The sequence below is a fragment of the Petaurus breviceps genome, unplaced genomic scaffold (assembly GCF_028583685.1).
Source record: "Petaurus breviceps papuanus isolate PSGF00001 unplaced genomic scaffold, PetGlider_PUasm1.0 90994, whole genome shotgun sequence".
Classification (NCBI taxonomy): Eukaryota; Metazoa; Chordata; class Mammalia; order Diprotodontia; family Petauridae; genus Petaurus; species Petaurus breviceps.
Window position 1 is genome coordinate 6,426,998 of NW_027187393.1, and position 23,570 is coordinate 6,450,567.

At 38.7% G+C, this 23,570-nt stretch overlaps 1 protein-coding gene across 3 annotated transcripts in view; it reads right to left on the reverse strand.

The window, feature by feature from the left end:
• NCOA6 (nuclear receptor coactivator 6) overlaps positions 1–23,570 on the reverse strand; it is a 67,338-nt gene that overhangs the window by 22,169 nt on the left and 21,599 nt on the right. For all 3 annotated transcript variants that reach the window (XM_069077553.1, XM_069077551.1, XM_069077552.1), the window contains 6 exons: positions 23,118–23,273; positions 18,183–18,305; positions 12,944–13,072; positions 9,135–9,962; positions 6,763–6,909; positions 3,680–4,805 (listed from right to left, as the gene is read on the reverse strand). In XM_069077553.1, the coding sequence (XP_068933654.1) occupies positions 3,680–4,805; positions 6,763–6,909; positions 9,135–9,962; positions 12,944–13,072; positions 18,183–18,305; positions 23,118–23,273 (2,509 nt within the window). The remainder of the gene's footprint in view (positions 1–3,679; positions 4,806–6,762; positions 6,910–9,134; positions 9,963–12,943; positions 13,073–18,182; positions 18,306–23,117; positions 23,274–23,570) is intronic.

The following is a 23,570-nucleotide window of genomic DNA, read 5'->3' on the forward strand; positions in this document are numbered from 1 at the left end:
GTGAGGTTGAGGAGCAGCTAGGCAGAGCAGTGAATAGAGCTCTAGCCCTGGAGTCCGGAGGACCTGAGTTCAAATCCGGCCTCAGACACTTAACTAGCAGTGTGACCCTGGGCAAGTCACTTAACTCCAATTACCCTCCAAAAAAAAATGTGAGGTTGAATCACTATTTCCTGTTTCAGAAATCAAAATATTTCTAGATTCTCTGTGACTGTAAATGAACTTGATTTTACCTGTATATGAATTAAACCATCCTGCTATTATCATCTACCACATTTAAAAGTGCTAGAGGGGCCCATAAAGGTCACCACTGAGACTTGCTATCTTTAATACAGCAAAATCTAGGGGCAGCCAGGTGGCTTAGCGAGTAAGAGCACCGGCCCCAGTGTCAGGATGACCTGGGGATCGAATCCAGGCTCAGATACTTAGCACCACACCCAGAAAGAACTGGCCATGTAACCTGGAGCAAGTTACTTAACCCCAATTGCTTTAAAAAAAAATACAGCAAAATCTACATGGTTGAGATCAGAAGCCAGGGGAAGCACATGCTTTTCCCCTCCAGTCAGTTCCTGAACTGCAAGAAAATAAAAAGGCTGAAGCAAAAAAAAAAAGTTATCTCAACATATACCTTTTTAGGAAAAACGCCTAGGAAACTTGAATGTTTTGACTCAGGTCATACAACCTTTTTAGGAAAAGAAAAGTTTCTATATCTTATTTCCCCAACTTCTGTACCAAACAGGCAAAGTTCAGACAGCCAGGGTAGAAAAGACACGTAGTAGGAGAATGCTAATTCCTCTGTATAAATTCTAACATTTAATTTATGATCTGTATTAGTCAAATGATTAAAATAATGGAAAACAGTCAAAGAACTTCCAATGTCAAAGATCACAACTGCACACATCTATCTTAAGAACAAGAGAATATACACTGTGGGATTTCATTAATAGAAAGTCTTGTCCTTTCTCCTATAGGGAAAAATGTTAAGCCTAGCCAAGTCTTACTGAATTCTTATTCTAAAAACAGATGTTAGTATATAAAACATTCCTGAGACCTTTTAGAAACTCAGCAAATTTAAACAAAACAAAGTTACACAAATAACAGCAAAAATTATGTCTCTCTAAATTGTTGATAACCTGTCCTCTAGCTAAAATTCCTTCCTCTTATCAATGCAGATTGGCACCTGTTTTTCAATTCAGTCTTAAAGACTTAAAGTCTTTTTTTTAAAGTCTTAAAGATTTGCTTTGGGGAACTGAGAGGTTAAGTGGCTTGCCCACAATCATATAGCCAATCCAGGAAAGCTGCAGAGCCCAGACCACCCTTAAAGAAGTGTAATGCTAACATAATGCTAACAGACATTCTACTGTCCTGGAAATGACAGATTTCATGTTCTGCCACACTTACCCTTCACAAAATGACCAGACAAAATACTGAGTTTTTAGGGCACCAGATTCAAAACATCCTTATGGCTTAAAGAAACCAATAAAATCATCTATAAAATTTTGCTAGGAGTTCTGCTAGTTGCATGCTGTATTTCTTAATGTGAGTCTTTGAAATACAGTGCTACTCTGTAACTACTCTGACACTACATTTTAAGTAAATCTCGAAGACTGAACACTAATAACTTCAGGGGAGAAATATACTTGGGAAACCTCTCTGCAAAACTAATAGGCCATTCAACTAATCTGATCTTTTTCAACCTGATGCAAGGTTTTGGGTGGTTTACTGTCTTCTTTGAAGGTCTCATTACAGCGTGGAAGGGGCTTTGAGTTGTCAAAAAGGCTAAAAGAGTAAAAACTCTGGTTAAGCCTACAGGCAAATCAAGTTTTAAGTAAAGACCAAGCAACAAATGATGTTTCAGTCACCTAAGAACCAGTCCAGTTTGGTATGGCGGTGACCAGGGGATATATCTTCTTTGCCACAGGAACTCTTTAACAGATTATAATCTACATCAGTGTTGAGAGTACCTATGCTGATGAAATCATAGATTTTTCAAAGTATACTTATAGTACATAAAGCAGATGCTTTCTACTTTAGATTCAATCCTGATGCTGCCACCTTTGTTCTTTTCTTTGCTCACTAATCTTTTTTTTTTTTATAAGCAATTGGGGTTAAGTAACTTGCTCAAGGTTACACGGCCAGTTATTGTGTGGGTGCCAAGTATCTGAGGCTGGAACCGATCCCAGGTCTCCCGACGCCGGGGCTGGTGCTCTTACTCAATGCGCCACCTGGCCACCCCTTTGCTCACTAATCTTAAAGAAGTATAATTATGGCAAAGACCCTTTTGAGATTAGCTAGGCACTACTAAATGTTTACTTTTAACTTTACCAATAGGTAACTTTCAAACAGCATGGTTCTTGTACCAGATAATTAAATAAAAACATATGCAAGGTAACCCCTCTTTAATGAACAGAATTACAGAATGAGAGTTGAAAGGAATTTTAGCAGCCATCTAATCCAACCAATACAAAGAACACTCCCATCAAGTGATTATTCAACCTCTGCTTCAAGACTTCTGAGGGGGAACCCAATGGACCTTCTGAGGCACTTTATCTAACAAATTAATTTTTACTAGATCTCAACCACAAAATGAGTCTTTAAAAATGTACTTCTTACAAGTGAAAAGTAGTTTATCAGATTTGATATTTTTAATTTAGCTGCAGTGGTCACAAGGGAAATCTGCAATAGCTAAAGCCTCTGCTCTATAGCCTAATATCTACATATCTATGACATACTTTTTGTTACATATGTATTAGGCTAAAGTCCAGACCAGACATAAGGAAGAACAATTAGCCATTTGCTAAGTAGGGTCTTGTTTATACTTCTACTGTCAATTCTAATTATATATTTGAATTAACCTTTTCTACCTTCAGTGGAGCAATTAGTGTCTTAGTAAATTCTAACTATGATATTTCTGTCTTATATTTTGAAGTAGAGAGAAATAGTTAAAAGTTTCCTTGAAAACACTTACCATCAAGGCACAAAACAAGCCAAACTAACATTCAGCCTTTAGAAATAGAGTATAAATGAATTTGTTAATCATTCTGCCTTCTGCGAACATGTAAAGAACCCATCTGTCAGGGATGGAAAGGGGGCTTGATTTGAAGTATCTAATCTTCTTAGCATAGATTTTAAGCCTCTAGAAATGATTAAGAACCAATATTCTATGAAGACACCTGTCAAAAAAACCCTTTTTCTGTGAAACAGCAGGGTGATTTCTTAAGCAGGTTTTGCTTTATCAGTGACATAGGCTGTTTTTCAAAACATACATACCCACTCTGGTTCATGAGTCATAATTAAGCCTCAGAATACAGTCAACAATAGCTGAAGATCTATTTCTTTTGCTACAGCGGCCATGGTGACTTCCTAACAGGTATGAATCATGGGTTCCCTAGGATAGATTTTACTAGTCAGCAGATGATTTCAATGTCTAGAGGTCTGGCTAAATAAAACAATGTGGAATGTTAAGGCTTTAGAGGTAGAAGAAATAAATCTATTCCAATACCCTTATGGTATAGAGGATCCCTGGAGAGAAGGGACACACCTAAAAATTATAAAAGTTGGTGGCAGAGCTTGGACTAGAACTCAATTCTCTTCATGCCTAGTCTAGTGATCTCTCTGTTACAGGGTCTCCCTTGATACAGAAACAAACAAATAACATTTAGGCAAGATCATTTCAACCTACTTAAGTTCTCCTTGCTGATTACTTTTCTTCTTCCTCGGTGGTTTCTTCTTCTTGGGTTTATTTGCATTGGTATTATTTTGTTTATTGTTCACCCCAAAGTGGCCTGCAGATATGTCACTTTGTAGTAAATTCACTAATAAAGGACTTGTTAGAGTGACGTCTTTATTGACAGGGAAACCGGGATTCTGACCACAGGAGATCTGATTTCCATTTGGTGCTCCACTGAAGGGTGCATTAAAAGGCATCCCGTGCCCTGAAAAGTGGTTCCCTGAGGTGCTGTTTCCTTGCATTGCCTGCATGTGAGGTGGCACCATGTTTGATGGCTGCATGGAAACATCAGGCATCATCTGGGAAATGTTGACTTCATTGTTTGTGGGGGTAGTGGCATCATTATGCTGCTGGGACATGTGTGAGCCAGGTCCTGGTGGTCTTAGAACCTGCCCCTGAATTCCCATAACCTGAGATGGATTGCTGTTCACAGGACCTTGCTGGGCCATCATTTGTCCTGCCATCTGTCCTGTAAACTGAACCATATTTCCTTGCATGTTTGGAGTTGGTCCTCTCATTATCTGAGCTGGTCCCGTCATAACATTGGATTGGTTCTGACCATTAAATGGTTGCTTATTTCCTTGCATCTGATTGGTCATTATTTGTTCTATCATTGGATTCTGCTGTAGCAAGACCTGGCCTTGAGGTCCCATCATTTGATTATGTGGTGCCATCATCTGCTGGCCCTGCTGGGGAATCATTTGTTTGGGAGGGGTCATTCTTTGCGGTGAAGGCCCAAGGTTTTGGTTTTGAGGGGCTACCATCATTTGGCCTTGTGGCATAAGTTGGGCACGAGAAAGGATCATTGGGTTTTGAGGGTTCAGGGCTCCTTGAGCCTGAGAGTTCACCATCTGTCCTTGGGAGGACACAATCTGTTGATGCATGCCCATCATTTGAGATGGGGGTCCTTGCTGAGGCTGACCTTGCATGCTGCCCATGTTCACCTGAGGAACTCCACTGTTACTAGTTTGTTGACCAGTTATATTGCTATGAAGTCCCATCATATTGGGCTGCATCATATTTGGTGGCCCATGTGATACTTGCATCTGGTTCTGGGGAGGACCAGTTCCTTGGCCACCTTTAAAAGAAAAAGCATGACTTTAGAAAGAAATTCTTAGGAGTCAACTGGCTTTAGTATATTCCAATTACCTTAACTACAAAGATGCCCCACTCCCCACCATTCTGATTGACCAATTTAAATACCATTACCTGTCAACACACTTGAGAGTGCTTTTGGTGGGTTTTCTGGGTCATAAAGGTGTGACGCTGTATAATCATCTACATTGAGATCTTACTGCACAACAGGGATAGAGGTAAACAAGTTCTCCCCACTCCTGCCTGGCAACTCAATGATACAAATTTTTTGCTGGATAATCAAGCTTACATTCTCTCAGATTACAAAGGGAAGAGGACATAATCTCATTGTCAATACTGAATAAGATGATTGTTGCTACCTGTAAGATGAAGAAAATTAAAAACACTTTTGGTCAGTGAACTAAACTTTGCCTCAAGAGCAGCTGGGGAAATATAAGTAGCAAGTGCAGAAAATTTAAGAGAAGATGCTTCCTTTCTATCAAGCAAATTCTGAAGAAGTTGGAGAGACCTACAAAGGTTTCTTGGGAAGCTAATCTGGACTTTCCTCTTCAGCCACCTGAGCCAATACTATTTGTTACATATCCAATAAGATAGGTCAAAGACATCACCTTTCCTTCTCAAGATGTCATAAGAATTTTCACCAGCTGTAAACAAGGCTTTTCTAATTCTTCAATAACATATAATTAAAACTAGGACCAAATGATCAAATTAACCCCAAGTAAGAACATAGGGCTATCAAGATATTTTTGATGGCATCAGAACCAATGTTCCAATTTAAATGATGCCATGACATAAAGGGGTAAGATAGGAATAGAAACAGTTACTTGGTAGATATATAATCAGAGAGATGAAATGTGGGCCACTGAGCACTTCTTGGCTCATTCCTGGAGTAATCAGATTTGGCCTCTCCCAATGTTTCATGTAAGTGTAGCGTACTGTGGGAATTGACTACACTAGGATGTTTTCTTGCTTCTGAGACCAATACACAGGGAACCAGGAGCTACTGTGTGAATCCAGTTAACATGCAGTATGTATTTTATTTACTGATTTCTAAAATAGTTATCCACAGGAATGAACACTTCTCAAATAGATTGTGGAGAAAAATTCCATTATAGATCTCCTTGACCTTTGTTTTCACCTATCTTCAATTTAACTTTACTCACTCTGCCCAGAACAAATGTTCAGCTGCTGTTGATGGTAGCATTACACCCAGCCTCTCAAGTGCACTGGCTGGCAGTTAACCTGGCCCAGAGGTAGACAAATTCCATTTTTCCTTATTTCAACTGAGAAAGGATTAAAGTGAGGAATAAGCATAGAAACATCTTAATTATAGGAAAACTTTACTGGAGGCTTAAAGCTCTAGCCAAAGAAGGGAGTTGCTGAATTGAGGTCCTTTCTTGGAAATCTCTTCCCTAATTTGAAGGCTAAAGGTGCTATCTTCCCCAACTTGCTCCCAAAAGACAAACAGCCTATTTCACTGACGTTCACTGAGACATATATTCATCACACAACCCTAAGATTTAGAAGGAACCATAAAGCTCAATTAGTTTAACCTCTTATCTCCATGGATGAATTCCTTCTCTAATATCCTGGACAAATGGTTTATCTGGCCTCTGTCTAAACACCTCCAGCAATAGGGACACTTGAGGTTGTCTAGACCACTGGAGAATACCTCTGTTAAGTAGTTTTTCCTTACAAGTAGCTGAAATCTGCCTCTTTTTAACGTACACCTTTTAGGCCAAGTCATACCCTCTGGGGGGACAAGAGGATAAATTTAACCCCTCTTCCACATGACAGTCCTTAAGATATCTTAAGACAGTAATTGTGCCTGTTTTATTTACCCCACCAGCCTCAAGTCTCTTTGTTCAAATTTGGCATAAGAGAGAGATAAAATCAGTAAAATGAAAAACTCCTTTTCACAGATATAGGGAGAGACAAACCTGTGTGCTGTACACTCTGGTTTCCTTGTAGCTGAGGGGCTCCTGTGTTCCCAGGGGTTCCAGAGGCTGTTGAAGGCACTTGGCCTTGCATAAAATTCTGATTGGCCTGTCCTGTCGAGAAGCCAGGTGGGAGCCGTTTAGGCATTCCTTAATAGAAAACAATGAGTAAGGCAGTTACCTAGCAAATTTGCACTTCTGCTCAAGTATGGAATGAATAAAGAAGGATGAACAGCATGAAGAGTCCACTTACTTAGGATTTTTTAGTCACACTGGCTTTATCTTTATATTAAGTTGATAAAAGATGGTTAAAAAAATCAACACAATCTCTCACATGAGCATTGTCAAAATGAAAAGAAAATATTTAAAAAATTTATACTTAGAACATGCCAAGGAAAAGAGGGCAATTTGCTACCTAGAGGTGACCAGAGCTCACTGGCACTGCTAGGTTCATGTGCTCACACTGTTCTGTAGCCTACCAAATCCGGAAAAATCCGAATTTCCTCAGCACAGACCCCAAAGGAGCATCTGAAACAAGGGAACATGCTAAACCTTGAAATGTGAAAAAAAGCATGAGAACAGGTTGATATGCAACATATCAGGGTGAACAGTTGAGTCCTGATGTTAAAAATAGACAAGTAGCTTCAATCCCATCTAAGGAGATAAATGACACTTCCTTCTATGATATTCCTCCATCTTTCCCTCCCCCCTTAAATATTATAGTGATGGTCTCCTTATAATGGGTGGTAGAGAGAAGCTTCAAAATGAAGGTATCATCAGTTTAACACAGAACCTGCCCTAAGGTTCTCTGCTCCATCCTCTGATGGATATGATGCAAAGAATCATTATAATATGAAGTGGCTGAAATCTTGCTTCTCTTTTATAACAAGGTTAATGTCTGAGAATTAATTTAGAAGGAAAGTAAATAATATAGGATTGAATGTGTTCAGATCATCTAGGTGAACCCATCAAGGACTCAATGGAAGGCATTTAACTCAAAAATCTTCTTTCCAATTTACTTGTATTTCCATTCTTAAAAGACATTTTTTGCATACAATTATGCATCTGTTTAATAGCGTGTCCCCTTGCACCATCCGATGGTACCTGAAAAGACAGTAATCAAATCTGTAGAGTGGGACCCAGATAAAACTTGGCTGATGATCTGTATCAGAATGTCCAGAATGTTGGGGGAGCTGAAGTTTGGGGTTGAAATTATTTTTTCTTTTCCGGAAAACATGAATTTGGTAGGGCCCTTTTCTCCAAGAGATGCAAATATTAAAGCCATAAATATAGCCCATGTCAATAAAATAAATTGCAAGCCAGTGAAAAGATCGATGAGAAACTCAAGTTCACCAGAAACTATGAGAACATGCCTTTACTATGCTGTACTAGAGCTTTAGGAGTATATTGGGGGTGGGGAAGTGACTTTCTTTTCTGAGCATGTTTATCAGATGATAATTGTAACCGTGCTTTCTATGTCTTATTGAAAAGCTCCAAGCACATTCTTGTGCACTAGATAAATGATCAATAACAATAAATAATAATAAACATGGAGATGGATAAGTTTTACAGTAATCGCTTTACCTCTCACACATTAAGCTCCATTGCTTTTTCTTCATACGAGAGACACCTTAAAAATTAATAAATAAATCTCCTTTAGGTATAACTAGTGGAGCTCACTCTCTAAGGAGTAGCTGTCTGCATTATAATACTGTAAAAGTCAATTCGTTCTGAACTTTTGCATTTTAACAAAATTTTATCAAATTTATCAAAAGATCATGTTTACTATTTTACCAGCAGTTGGTGTAGGGGCAGCTAGGTGGTGCAGCAGATAGCGAGCTGGGCCTGGAATCAGAAAGACTCATCTTCCTGAGTTCAAATCCAGCCTCTGACACTTACTAGCTGTGTGACCCTAGGCAAGTCACTTAACTCAGTTTGCCCCAGTTTCCTCATCTGTGGAGAAGAAAATGGCAAACCATTCTAGTATCTCTGCCAAGTAAACACCAAATGGAGTCACAGAGTCAAACACAACTTCAACTACTGAATAACCACAATGTACTAAATTCAATAGATAGGTTGTGAAGGGAAAATGTGATTTTTTGACACATTTTCTTAGCTTACAAGTCAAAGGATTTCAAACAACAAAATAATCACATCTAACCTGGTTACCTGTATTTGCACAAAAATGGTTGGCTTAATTACCAAAATATCATGACACATCAAAGTAGCTAAGTTAATGTGACAACACTAACCATGCAGTGTAAAACATGAATCCTTATATTATAGCTTTTCCCATGCCAATTGAAAAAGTCAGATGAAATTCTAGCAATTTTTCTAAGAAACTGAATGGCAAAAATATGTTCAGCCCAGCTCACCTCCTAGACCTGGATGTAAACCCTGTGGACCCTGACTTTGCTGTTGCATCACCATGAAGTTGGGTGGCACATTTCCCTGTTGAACCATAGGATTTCGACCAGGAGAAGTGACAGGCTGCTGAAATCCTTGGGGAAGAGGGTTATTTTGAGGAGGCCTTGGTCCCATCTGCTGCTGTGTTTGGTTAACTGTTGGAGATGATGCAGGAGATCCCTGCTGAAAGGAGGAAGGAGATGAGGCAGGAGACTTGTTCGTTAGGTGAGGCTGCTGAAGTGGGGTAGGAACCCTAGAAGGTCCCCCTTGAAGGTTCTTCATTTGAGGAGCAGTAAATTGACCTGGGTTGCTCATTGGAGGGAAGTTTGTGTGGGACTGTGAGGCTTGCTGGCTTCCAAAAGGATATGGAGGTGGAGGGTGGGAAGGAGTCTGTACTGTGGCTAGAGATGGCCTTGCCTGAAGCTGCTGCTGCATAGGACCAGGAAGGGGGGCTTTTTTCCACCCTTGATTTGCTGTCAATGTACCCAGAGCACCCTGGGCTGGGGGAGGCTGAAGAGCTCCAGAAGGCAACTGGTTCCAGCCAGGAGGCACAGGCACCTGAGTGGGGGCAGTAAAAGGAGGCCGAATTCCCTGTGGCTGTTGTTGTTGATGTTGCTGTGGGGGTCTAGGTTGCATCTGCTGTTGCTGCTGCTGCTGCTGAAGCTGCTGAAAATTAGGTGGATTTATTTGTCTGTTGACTGGTACAGGCTGTATTTGGTGGAGTTGAGGAGCCAAAGACCCTGATGTATGACTCTGTTGCTGTAGAGGAAGCCCAGAGAGGAGTGGATCCACTGAATCTGTTTTGAAGAAAATCAACAGAAATGAGGAGCAGATGGACTTCATATTTACCTGGAGACACTTATACAAACTGCTGCTGAGTGAGAGGAGCAGAACCAGGAGAAATTTGTACACAATTACAGAAACAATGTATGTGTGACGACCAACTTTGATAGACTGGACTCTTCTCAGCAATGCAAGGTTATAAGACAACTCCAAAAGACTCACGATGTTAGATGTCTACATTCAGAGAAAGAACTAAAAAGAACAGAGCTTGAATGCAGACTTGAAGCAAACTACCTGCTCTCTTTCTCTTTCTTGTTTGGTTTTGTTTCCTCTTTCCCATTGTTCATTCCATCCATTACAATCCTTCTTTACAACCTGACTAATGTCTAATGTGAAAGTATTTGCAGATCCTATACTTGATTGCATGTCGCCATGGGGGAGGGAAGGAATGGCAAATCTGAAACTCAAGGGATTGTGGAACTGAATCTTGTAAACTAAAAGAAACAAACAAATTAATAAAGATAAAAAAAGAATAAAAAAAAGAAAATCAACAAAGGGATAATTTACCTAATGCCACCAAAAACTAATAGTAGCTCACTTTTCTAAGCACTTTAAAGTTTACAAATCACTATTACATTTCCAGGCTTACAAAACACTTCCCTCAAAATAACTGTTATAGGTATCTTAAGTACTATTATCCCCACTTTAAAAAGGCTGAAAAAGAGAAGTGGCCTGCCCACAGTCACACATTAAGTGACAAAGGTGGGAATTAATCCCAGGACTTCTGATCCTTAGTCTGTATTAGGTTCTCTTATGACACAACAGGTCTCATGGATTCAATTACCATCTCTGCAGATAATTCTCAGGTCAATTTATCCAGCCCTGACCTCTTTCCTGACACCCAATCCAAGTGCCTATTGTATATCTTGAACTGGATGTCCTGTCCCAGAGACATCTTAAACAACATGTCCAAAATTGAACTCATTATCTTTCTTCAAAAACCCTCACCTCTTCCGAACTTCTCTCTTTCTATAAAGAACAACACCATCCTTCCAGTCAACTAGGCTTAAAACATAGGCATCATTCTTAATTCTCATTCTCACACATCTCCTGGAACTAATCAGTTGCCAAGTTCTGTTTATTCAAAACATCTCTCACATATGCTCCTTTCTCTCCTCTGACCCTACCACCACACTAGGCAGGCCCTCATCACTTCAGGCCTAGACTACTGAAATAAGCTTTCTGGTGGGTCTCCCACCACAAATCTCTTCCCACTCCAGTCTATCCTCCACTCAGCTTTCAAACTGATCTTTCTAAAGTACAGGTCTTTTTTTTTTTGTCTCTTTGGAGGGGAGAAGGCAAGGCAATTGGGGTTAAAGTGACTTGCCTAAGGTCACACAGCTAGTGTTAAGTGTCTGGGGCCAGATTTGAACCTCAGGAGAATAAGCAGGGTAGAATAATAAAAGGAGAACTAGATTCAGTCACAAAACCCAGGTTCAAATTTTGACTTCAGTATTCATTAGAGACTATGGGTAAGTTACGTTTCACCTTTATGAGCCTGTTTCTTTCTCTGTAAAAATGGAAATAACACACTTTGTATGTTAAGGGGTTATTGTAAGGGAAAAGCTTTGCAAATTTTGTTGTATAGTATAAACATAAGCTAATAAGGTTTCTAAATATAGCTAATTTCTAGTATGCTTACATAGGCAAAAGATCAAAAATCCCAGAGAAAAATGGTTAAGCATCTATATCTTTTTGTATCTGATTTGTCCTTTGTAAAATGTGGATGGAATAGTGCTTTCCAGGCTTCCAACACAATTCCCGTAGCCATCATTCAGAAAATGAATTCTTGTGGACATAAGACCTAGCAACAGCTTTTGCAGGTGCTGTAGCCACAATTATAAAACACTGGGCAAAGTTCTTGTCACCAAAGCACTGTGAAATGACTCAGTATCAGAGATGGCTTTATCAGTGGAAACAGTATTAAAGAAGATGCATTACCACCTGCCTTGTTGCTACAGCAGAATAGGATCTGTGCTGAAACCTTCTGTGTTATATCCCCTTATGAGAACACGAGCTCCTTGAAAGAAGGCATACTTTGCTTTTCTATCTGTATCCTAAGTGCTTTGCACAGAGGAAGTGCTTAAGAAATTCTTGTTCATTCATCATAGCTCTCATATTCTATGAATCTATTAAAGGTATAATTCCCAGAGATGACCTAGATGTCTTCTCCCATTTCACCCCAAGTACCTTCTGTCATGTTAAAGAAATGAGAGCTATTAAGACAAAAAAATACACATAATAGGTACTTGAGAAATGTTTGACAAACTTGGCCTCAAACAAAAGGTAGAAAAAAAGTACATCTTCCTCTTCTTTTGCAGAAGTAGGGGATAATGGGTAAGGAACACTATAATGTCTTTTTTCAGTATGCTGGTTAATTTTACTGAATTTTTCTTTTCTCTTTTGTATTCCTTATTATAAGATAGCTTTTTTGAGAGGGGGTGGAAGCAGGGATTTAGTGGGATATAGATATTAATAACAATTTATTCTCTCTTTTTAAAAACAATTTATTCTTTTAAAAAGAAATGTTGAATTGTGAAATGATGAGGTACAGGATTCCATCAACTACTACGATATCTATTCAAAGGCTTAAAAATCATAATCAATAGTTCAAAAGGCAAATACCACGTGTTCCCTTCCCCAGAAACATACAAAGTATAAACAGACTAACAAATCACTTAACCTCTCTGGGCCTCATCTGTAAAACGAATGGGAAAGACTCAATGACTTGCAGGGTTCCTTCCAACTCTAAATGTATGAGTCTATGATCCACTCATTTTGACTTAATTTTTTCCTTTTTACTTCTCAACATATTCTTAACCTAAACAAGTGGGTGGGAGCTCAGGACAGCAAAGAATTGGAGACTAACTACCTATATACTACCACTTGATGCCATCCTGCACTTCACAGTAGACTTTATACCTGAGTTTATTACCTGACTGTGAAGCAGGTCGGGGTGCTCTGGTCTGCAGCTCTGGGTTAGCACCAGCTGCTATCATGGAAGAAGATACATTTCCACCCTGGGACATCATAACAGCTGCAGGATTGTTCATTCTTATTAATCCTACAAAGAAATTTGGAATCCGTTAGTTTTTCTTAGAGCAAAATAATAACTTAAAATCATACTCAAAATGCACATTTCCATAGCACTTTAAGGTTAACCAAGTATTGCTGTTGTTTTTAGTAACAACTCTGTGAGGTAGGCAGTCTAAGTATTATAATTCCCCCTTTTACTGAAGAAAGATCAGAGGGATGAAGTGACTTGCCAAGGGGCACACAGCAAGTGTCAGAGTTAAGCATTTGAACACAAATCTCTTGATTCCAATTCAGAGTTTTCCAATATACCAAGCCACCACATTCAATAAACATTTTATTAAGTTATGAATTATGTACTATATGTTGCTACTATGTACTGTTTTAGGGATGCAAAGACAAAAAAAAAAAACAGTTCTTGCTCTTAAAAAGCCTACATCCTACTAAGGGGATACAAGAGACATACAAATAAAGTATACAAGGAAAACTGAAGAGGAAAAAAGCACTTAATAACTTAGGTTGTAGTGTGGGAGATCAAGAAAAATTTCACAGACAAGGATACCTGTGATGGGTCTTGATGGAATAAAAGGATTCCAAGAGTTATAAAAAAGGAAGAAGTACATTCCAGAGATAGGAGATAGTTTGTGCAAATACAGAGGCAGAAAAGGAAGAGTCAAGTTCAGAGACAAGCTAAGAATGGATCATAAAAAAGCATGAATAGGGAGTGGTATGAAATAAAGCTAGAAAACTAGAGTGGTGGTCAGGTGAACTGAAAGAATGTGACAGATGCAAGGAACATGATAGATAAGCAGAATCATCAAGACTTAGCAACTGATGATTATGGAGATGAGGTGAAATAGAGGATAATGCCAAGTTTGGGAATCTGGGAAAATGAGAGGATTATAGTGCCCTCAAAAGTAATAGGGAAGTTTGGGGGAGAGATAAAAAGAGATAGACTTGCAAGCCATTTTTCAAGAGGCTTGTGAATGGATGGGGCGGCTAGGTGGTGCAGTGAGAAAAAGTGCCGGCCCTGGAGTTGGGAGGACCTGAGTTCAGTTCTGGCCTGAGACACTTAACACCCACACAAAACTACTAGCCATGTTACCTTGGGCAAGTTACTTAACCCCAACTGCCCTCCAAAAGGCAAAAAAAAAAAAAGAAGCGAATGGATGATCAAGTAGAATCAGCAAGTGTAGATGCTTCTTTCTAGGAATGCAACAAGAAAAAGGAAGCCACAGGATGAAAGTTTAGTGAGATGGCAGGGTCAAGTAAAGGGTTTTTTTTTCAGCATTTTTGTAAGGAGTCTGGGGCAGGGGTAGTGTGGAGCCAGTGGAAAGAAAGAGATTGAAAATGAAAGAAATGATTGATGGGATTAGCTTCCACAGAAGAACAGAGGAGGAAAGACAAACATAGAAGGGTTGATTGGGAAAGAAGATTCATCTGTAAGGAGAAGGGGCTGAGTAAAGATGTAAAGAAGTTTTAAGATATGGAATAAAAGAGATAGAGGAACTAATGGATCACTTTGATTTCTTCAGAATCCTAAGATGTAGGGACTGCTAGGAGGAAAATATATTAGAGGAACTGCAGGACTGAGGAGAAAGGAGAAGTCTGGAACTACTGCTGAATCAGGTAGAAAGAAAAATAGAGAAAGAATAAAAGTTATGCCATGCAATGATGGTCCAGTTGCGATAAGATGACATGAAATTGGAATAGACTCAGTTGGCACAGAGGTATGACTTTCTTTAGCATAATGATTGAGAGAAGCAGAGACAAGAGAGTCAGTCAAGGGTGGAGGTCAATATGTGGCTGAATTAATTAGATATAGAGTAAATACTGTTAAATAAGTTAATACTATTAAGGCCAGAACAAAGATAATAAGTTGGGAGAATCGGGAGGGATAGAGGTAGTAGAATTCGAGGTGAAGAAGAACAGGAGTGAGACAGCTGATCCATCTCATAGACGCCAGATTCCCAAAACAGGAAGTATTAAAAAACAGCAGTGAGTGGGTAATAAATTTATTTACTTTATCTAAGTGTTGTTCAATTGTGTCTGACTCTTTGTGATCCCATCTGGGGCTTTCTAAGCAAAGCTACTGGAGCGGTTTGGTTTGCTATTCCTTTCTCTAGTCATTTTATAAATGAGGAAACTGAAGCAAACAGGATTAAGGGACCTGCCCAGGGTCTCACAGCTAGTAAGTGTCTGAGGCAGGTTTAGAATTCAAGTATTCCTGACTCTAGGCCAGTACTCTACCCACTGTGCCACCTAGCTGCCTTATTCTTTTTTTTTTTGTCCCTTCATTTTTAAAAAATTTTTATTTTTTTAATTAAATTTTTATGTCTACTTTTAGTTTACATCATTCATTTCCACAAGATTTTGAGTTACAATTTTCTCCCCATCTTTCCCCTACCCACCATCCCAAAACAGCAATCCCACTGTATACCCCCTCCCCCAATCTGCTCTCTCCTATATCCTCTCCCATCCCCCCTCTGATTTTCCAGTAGGGCAAGATGGATCTCTATGCCCCAGTGCCTGTATATCTTATTTCCCAGTTGCATGTAAAAAAAAAATAATAATATTTTTAAAAAACATTTGATTTTAAAACTTTGAATTCCAGATTCTTTCGCTTCCTTCCTCCTCACCCACCATTACTGGGAAGACAAGCAATTCAATATAGGTTGTACGTGTGTAGCTACACAAAATATTTCCATAGTGGATATATTGTGAAAGACTGACTATATTTCCCTCCTTCCTATCCCGCCCCCCACTTGTTCTATTCTCTACTTTGACCCTGTCCCTTTTCAAAAGTGTGTGCTTCTAAATTCCCTCCCCCACAACTTGTCCACCCCTCCCATCGCCCCCCTCCATTCTCTTCCCCCCTACTTACCTGTAGGGCGAGATACCCTATTTAGTGTGTATGTCATTCCCTCCCTAAGCCAAATTCAATAAGAGTGAGGTTGATCCATTCCCTTTTGCTGGTTGGGCCACCTTGGGGCTAAAACTGCGTGCTCATGAAGGGCTGGGTTCTGCTCCTAGTGGGCTGCAATGGACCCTTCTGGCTGGCCTACCGGGCTGCCTTCAGTGGGAGATCTGTTTCTCTCTTGTCACTTTGTGGGTTCTGTAGCCCTAAAGTTTGTTTATAATCATTTTTTATAGGTATTTGAGGGGAGCACATGGAGTTTTCCTGCTTCTACACTGCCATCTTAGCTCCGTTCCCCCTAGCTGCCTTATTCTTAACTGTCTATTTACAATCTCAAACTGTATGTCTCATAGATCTCTTAAATTAAACATGTCCAAAAATGAACTCATTATCTTTCTTCCCAACCCTCTTTCCTTCTTTCTAATTTCCTATTACAGTTGAGGGTATCACCACCATCCTTCTGGTCACCCAGGCTTCCAACCTAGGGCTTACTCTTCATATTCAATATATTGCCAAGTTCTCCCATTTCTATGTTTAAAAGCTCCCTCCTCTGCTCCTTTCTCTGTCCTGACACTGATACCACCTTGGACAGGTTCTCATTACCTAACATCTGGACTGCTGCAATAGTCCAGTAACTGGTCTCTCTACCTCAAGTTTCTTCCCACTCCAGTCTATCCTGTGTTCAGATGTCAAAATGATCTTCCTAAAGTGCATATCTGACCATATCATCCCTTATTTAATCAATTCCAGCCACTCCTTATCACGTCCTGGATCAAAATTGTTTGGCTTTTAAAGCCCTTCACAAACCTTACTTCCTTCCACATGCTCCAATCAAATGCTGTTGGCCTCCTATTCCCTGTACATGACACTCCATCTCCCAGCTTTGAACTTTCTCTCCATTCATCTCCCTCCTCATCTCTGCCTCCTGGCTTCTCTGGTATCCTTCAAGTCTTAGCTCAAGTACCACCTACTCTAAGAAGCCTTTCATTGTCCTCCTAAATCTTAGTTCCTTCCCCCAATACTATCTCCAATCTATCCTGCAAATATCTTATTTTCAAACAATTCTTTACTTACAATCTTCCCTATTAGCCTGTGAGCTCTTTGAGGATACAGATTGTTTTTGCCTTTTCTTGTATCCCAGTGCTTAAACACAGTGCACTGCATATAGAAGATGCTTAATAATTGCTTGCTAACTTGTCTTATTTGCTACAATTATCCCTCAAAAATAAACAGGTAAAAATGTTTCACAGGCTTCAAAAAACATGGAAAGATTTACATAATATGGTATAAAATACAGCACCAAGAAAACAATATATACAATGACTACAGAAAGACTTAAGAGCAAATGCTGCAAAATTACATAAAATTGCATAAAACAAGTATAGGTCCGAAGAAGAGCTATGAAGACACCCCCACACACACCACATCACCTTGCAGAGAGCTTCTGTGGAAGGTCCACAGATATGGTACACTGTAAATATTTTCAGACTTTTCAATGAACTTATCAATTCTGTTGATTTTTTCCTCTCTTTTTAAAAAAGTTATTACTTCTTATATGGGATGGCTCTCTAAGAGAGGAAAGGAATACTGGGGGAAATTTTGATAATCTAAATAAACAAAAGATACCAATAAAATTTATTTTAAAATGAAAGAAAACACAGTACACAGAGAAAATATTATTTGTTATATGAGGAGGAAGAAGGATAACAAGGAAAATCTTAGTGATGTTTAAAAATAAATCAATAAATTTTTTTTTTGAAAATCACAGATCCTTCACATATTCACATGTGTGCAATATATCCTAACACATATACTTTGTAGTTGAAGATTAAGATTTAAGTGCAATGGGAAACTTCATTAAGTCAGTTACCCATCACTAATGGAAGAAAAGTAGCAGCAGAAAACTCCCCAAAAACATAAACTTCACTGCAAGTCATTCAGTTGAATTATATGATAGACTTGGTTTTATTTTCTTTCCCTCCCAAAAGACTTGCATGTTTATGTCTGGCTTAGGTCAATATTACATTTAGTTTGCATTTCACTGAGGATGCTGAAAACTGACAACTGGTTATTTCTTAAATAAATATACTGACAATATATTACACATTTTATACAAGTCAATAATATTATATTAAATATATTGAGATTCTTTTCCTCCCATAAATGACACAGAATTCAAGTCACTACTAACAAAAGTACTCTATAGTGATATGTTAATTCTTACCTGGACCACTTGCCATGGGAAATCCTGTCTCCATTCTAACAGAATTCCCAGCTCCCATGGGGCCATTCATTCGAACATCTTGGCTTCGATTCTGAGCCAGAGCCAGGTTGATTGCACCTTCACCTGAAAAGGGCAGTCAGGTTGAAAACAGGAAACTACTTCAATGAGAATAATCAACCTTCCAACGTCATTTCTGAGAATGAGCTGGATCTTTCCCAATAGACTTAAGTATACAGTCCTAACTGGCTAGATGTCAATCATTTCTATAAGATATGAAAACTGGGCAGCTAGATGGGGAAGTGGATAGAGTGCTGGGCCTATAGTCAGGAAAACTCATCTTCCTGAGTTCAAATCTGATCTCATACTTTTACTAGCTGTGTGACCCTGGGCAAGTCACTTAACCCTGTTTGCCTCAGTTTCCTCATCTATAAAATGAGCTTGACAAGGAAATGGCAAACCACTCTGATATCTTTTCCAGGAAAACAACAAATAGGATCATGAAGAGTTGGACAAGACAAAAACAACAAAATTATAACTATATAAGGTAGTATTAGGGACAAGGGCTGGAACTGTTATTTCATTGATGCAACAAATTCCTGGGTGAAAAAATTTCCTATCCCAATGCAGATTAGCAACTTCTGGGTAACTTACAGTTTCACAGAGTTACCAAGGGCAATTAGAGGTTACATAATTTGCCCAAGATCACATAGCCAGTATGTGATAGAGGCAGGACTTGAAGCCAAATCTCCCTAGCTTTGAAATTGGCTCTCCATCCACTCTGCGTTCCTGCCTTTATACAAATCAGTATTATACAGGAGTAAAGACATACAGCCTAGAATTCAGTATCATATGGCTCTTTCTGGAACCCTGACCAAAAGGGGTTACTTACCAGAAGTACCGTTGTATAGTAAAGCTATTTATCTTAGTGTCTTAGCCCTCTCCAAAATGGAAGGAACTGTGTCTTACCTAAACTCTCTCTCCTATGGTCTAGCATGTTGCCCTGTACACAAAAGTCACTTATTAAATATTTGTTATTGTTACAGAAAGATTATATAACAAAAGCTCACTATAATATAGCCAATAGCAGATACCAAGGATAGACAGTTAAAGTGATACTTCAATATTCCTAATGCTAAATATATTCAGCTCAGGACAATGTTAGAAAGAGTGCTCACATGAATATTGGATGGCTATGTAGCAATAAATAAGGTCCTTGTAATTCTCCAAAGCAATATATTGAAATTAAAAGGGAACTCAACAACCCAAAACTGAAATCTGAAAAGGTTACATACATGTTGATACCGTGAAACTTTTCCAAAACCAAGACTTAATTTACTATCTACCAAACAGATCAGTCAGCCAAGCAAAGCATTTCAACAGCTTAGTACAGTGTTAAATGTCAGCTTTTATTAAACATAAAAGACAAAACATTAAGTCCAGCAATTTTTTAAAAATGGCTTTTAAAATTAGTGACAGCTCTGATGAGGATATGATATCCATAGTATATACAGAACACAAATATGTAAGACCAAGGGTCTTTCCTCAATGGTTAAGTGATCAAAAGACATGAATGAATAGTTCTCAAAAGAACTGCAGACTATTAACAACTTTATGAAAGACTGCTACAAATTACCAATAAGAAATAAGAAACACAAATAAAAAAATGTAAGGTTTCATCTCATATCAAACAAATTGGAGATAATGTCAAAAGACAGAAATGGTTTTAGAAGTATTGTAGAAAAATAAGTACATTCATATATTTTCAGAATTGTGAACTAGTCCGACCATTCTGGAAAGCAATTTGTAATTACGCAAGACAAGTCACTAAAACTGTCTAGACCTTTTGGCTACACATATATGCCAAGTAAATCAGTTAGAAAAGTTCCATACATACCAAAATATTCGGAGCAGCACTATTTGTGCTACAAAGACTGAAAATAAAGTAGATGCTCATCAAATGGGTAAGAGTTAAACAAAGCATGACATATGGATGTCATGTAATATTATTCTATCACAAGAATTCAGAGAAGCACAGGACTGCTGAAATGATTCAATGAAGAAAGCAGAATCAGGAAATTAACAAACAATAGCAATGTACATTAAAAAAAAAAGAAATAAAAAATGAAGCTGAACTAAGCTTGGCTCCAGAGAAGAGATGAGAAAATGTACCCTACTCTTTTCTTTGTAGATATGGGGTACTACGGGTATGGAATGTTGTATATATTGCTGGATATACTGATTCATTATTTAGTTTTGCTTCTTTCTTTTTTATTCTTTGTTACATAGATGTCTAGCTCACTGTGAGGGTGGGGTGTAGGAAATATATTTGGAAATAAAGATTGTAATAAATAAAACTTTCAGTAACAATTTAAAAATAAAATAATACTAGGGCTAGGTAACAGGTAAAGGCACTAAGTAGAAACTGCTCTGCGAGCATTAGGATGCCAAATTTCCAAACTTAAAAGCCGCCCACTAAATATAAAAATCAAGGTATAAAAAGTTATATAATTTTATGAATTAGAAGGGACCTCAAATATTATCTAGTCCAACTTCCTTCCCAATATAATAATTACCTCTGTAATATTCCTGATGAACAGTCATTTACTTAATGTCTTCAGAAGAAACTAATTTTCTGGCTACCAAGTTTTTTCTATGAATCAGACAAGCCCCATGGGTAAATGAATGCCTTCCTATGACATTAATAGACAAAGTATGCCGAATCCTTTCATAATCTCTCCATGTTGGGCATTAACGTACTGCTTTGATACATAAATAAAATGAAGTGGAAGTAAGGAACAGGCTGGAGAGTGTCAGGACTGGTACCATGTAGGTATACCTATATAAAGTGGTTGCAGTGAGAAGTGTAGGTAAAGTAAACAAATGACTGTTGCCCATTGTTCTCAATAATTTCAAAAATGTGTCAGTTTTTTTTAAGTCAGAAAGTTCCATATAATCCTCTGACAAAAGTTTGAATTCTGAGTCCCCAAGGAAAAATGTCAAAAAGGCCTCTCCACCTTCTTTGTTCATTTCTAGCAGACAACCCAAACAGAACTCACCCAAAAATGGTCAACCTCTTATCAAGAGATGGTATAGAAGGATCTATTCCAAGGCCAAGGAGTTGAATTAGATACTTTTCAGGTCTCTCCCAGTTCTAGAATTCTAGACAATCACTGCAGTGAAAGACAATATCCAGATGGAATTTACCTCCCTCTACCAAACTTGGCGCCAGATGCCATTTCTCAAACTGAAAAGATTTAATCAGATATTCAATGCTGAAGCAATTTTAACCCTTAAATCTGAACTGGATATAACAATTATTAAAAAAAAAATCTGGGGGGCTAGGTGGCACAATGAATAGAGCACCGGCCCTAAAGTCAGGAGGACCTGAGTACAAATCCGGCCTCAGACACTTAACACAAAAACTAGCCGTGTGACCTTGGGCAAGTCACTTAACCCAAAAAATTGCCCTCCAAAAAGCAAAAAAACAAAAACAAACCAAAAACATTTACCAAAGTATTTTGTACAAGGAGAAATGATCCATCCATGAAACAATAAACCATGTGGTAGTTTAGCCAAATTTTCTTTCCAGGAAAATAGCTCCATCTTGTGGACAGAGAGAAGCACAGGCAACTAGAGTTTAAAAACATGTGGCAGTGAGGACTTCTTGACCTTCCTTAACTGAAGTCTGTGGCTATGTAACCAGCTGATTAAAATAGGATGCTAACAAAGCCAAGAAAGGTACTTTGCTCTGTTCCATAAGCAAACCTGTGTTGGTCTTTGAGTTACTAACTAGCTGTATGACTGTGGCCAACTGTGTAAACTCTCTGGGACTCAGGTTCCTCTATTGTAAAATAAAAAGGGTTGGATTAAATGTTCTCTAGGGTTCCCTGTAGCTCTAAGGCTATTAATTACAAAGAGGACTGAAAGTAAGTAGAACAACAGGTGCAAATTCATTCTTCACTACTAAAAAACTCAATGTTCACACTACACTGATGACATAATCAGTAGTATTAATTTTGTGTATCCAGGAAGGTACATGTTTACTAGGGGCTGTTAGAGGGATACTGTGACTTGTCTACTGAAGGCTTATCACTAGTACAGGAGCAACCCTTTCAGCAGAGATTGTCTGAAATTGTTATGAATTAGAGAGTATAAAATTAACTAAGTGAATTAAAAGGAAAAAGACTCATGTTTCTCCGGCTTTCCAAGAGAAGAAAGGAAACCATGAACATATTAAGTATGCTAAAGCCAGGGTTTTTTCAATTTAGTTAAAACCCCAAAGTACCCTAACAAAGTTATTAAAGCACTAGTTCCCAATCTTTAGTTAAAACTCAGTCAGGTTGCCAAGAATCTACAGCAAGGTTATGAATGATCCTTAGAAAAAAACTGTTCCCCAATGTTATTCCAAACATGGATCAGGGAAGACAGGAAGTGATAACTTGAAGGAGAGGACTGTCCCCCAGCCATGGCCAATAGGAAGCAGTGCCTCCTCCTATCAGCGCAGGAGAAGTGGCCACTACCATCTCTACTATTTGTTTGAACCCTTGGGGATCACAATGCAGAGAGAAGGGGGAGCAAGTGGCCTAAGGTTTTCTGTACACATACCCTGAAGTTAGAAAGCTATGCTTATATCATGACAACCATTGTTATATCCATGAATTTTATCACTCACAAATGCAGTATAGTTGGATCCCAAAGGGGACTGGGTAGCAGAGTGACAAGACCGCACCAACCTCAACCCATCTTCCACTCTTAGCTGCTAAAACAGGAAACACAGATTGGTTTATGATCTGGCCATCATTCAACAGGCCTGACAATTATATAACTGAAAAATATCTACAGAGCTGCTCCAATACACAATGCAGGCTATTTCCGGTGATTCCTATCAATGTCATAAATGAAACTATCAAACGAGCAAATTAAAGAGTGAGATACCTTCAATCTGAACGGAGAGAATTCCTAAGTCCCGGAGTTGCTGATTGTTGTTCTGAGCCAGAATTCGTAACCGTTCTGCAGCTTCCCGGGGGATGCTAAATGTAACACGGACACTGTTCCAAGGTTCTACCTTCTGTACTTTGAGCTTATTGGATTCTTGGTTAAAAGAGAAATAGAAAAAAAAATGTGTCAGCCATGTAAAGGATATGCTCTTCCCAGCTATCTTCTCACAGTGATAGCTATATTCTAGTTATAATCATCCTTGGCTTCCCACTGCAGCCTTGGATTCTGCTCCTCTGCCTCTTGACCCTAAGAGATGAAAGTCTTCCCACCTCTGCAATGAAGTCTCCATATGATGCTGCCTCATATACACCTGGCCCTCCCTTTCTAGTTTCATTTTGTAGGTTGTCTTTCCCCATTAGAATGTAAACTCCTTGAGATCAGGGAGTATCT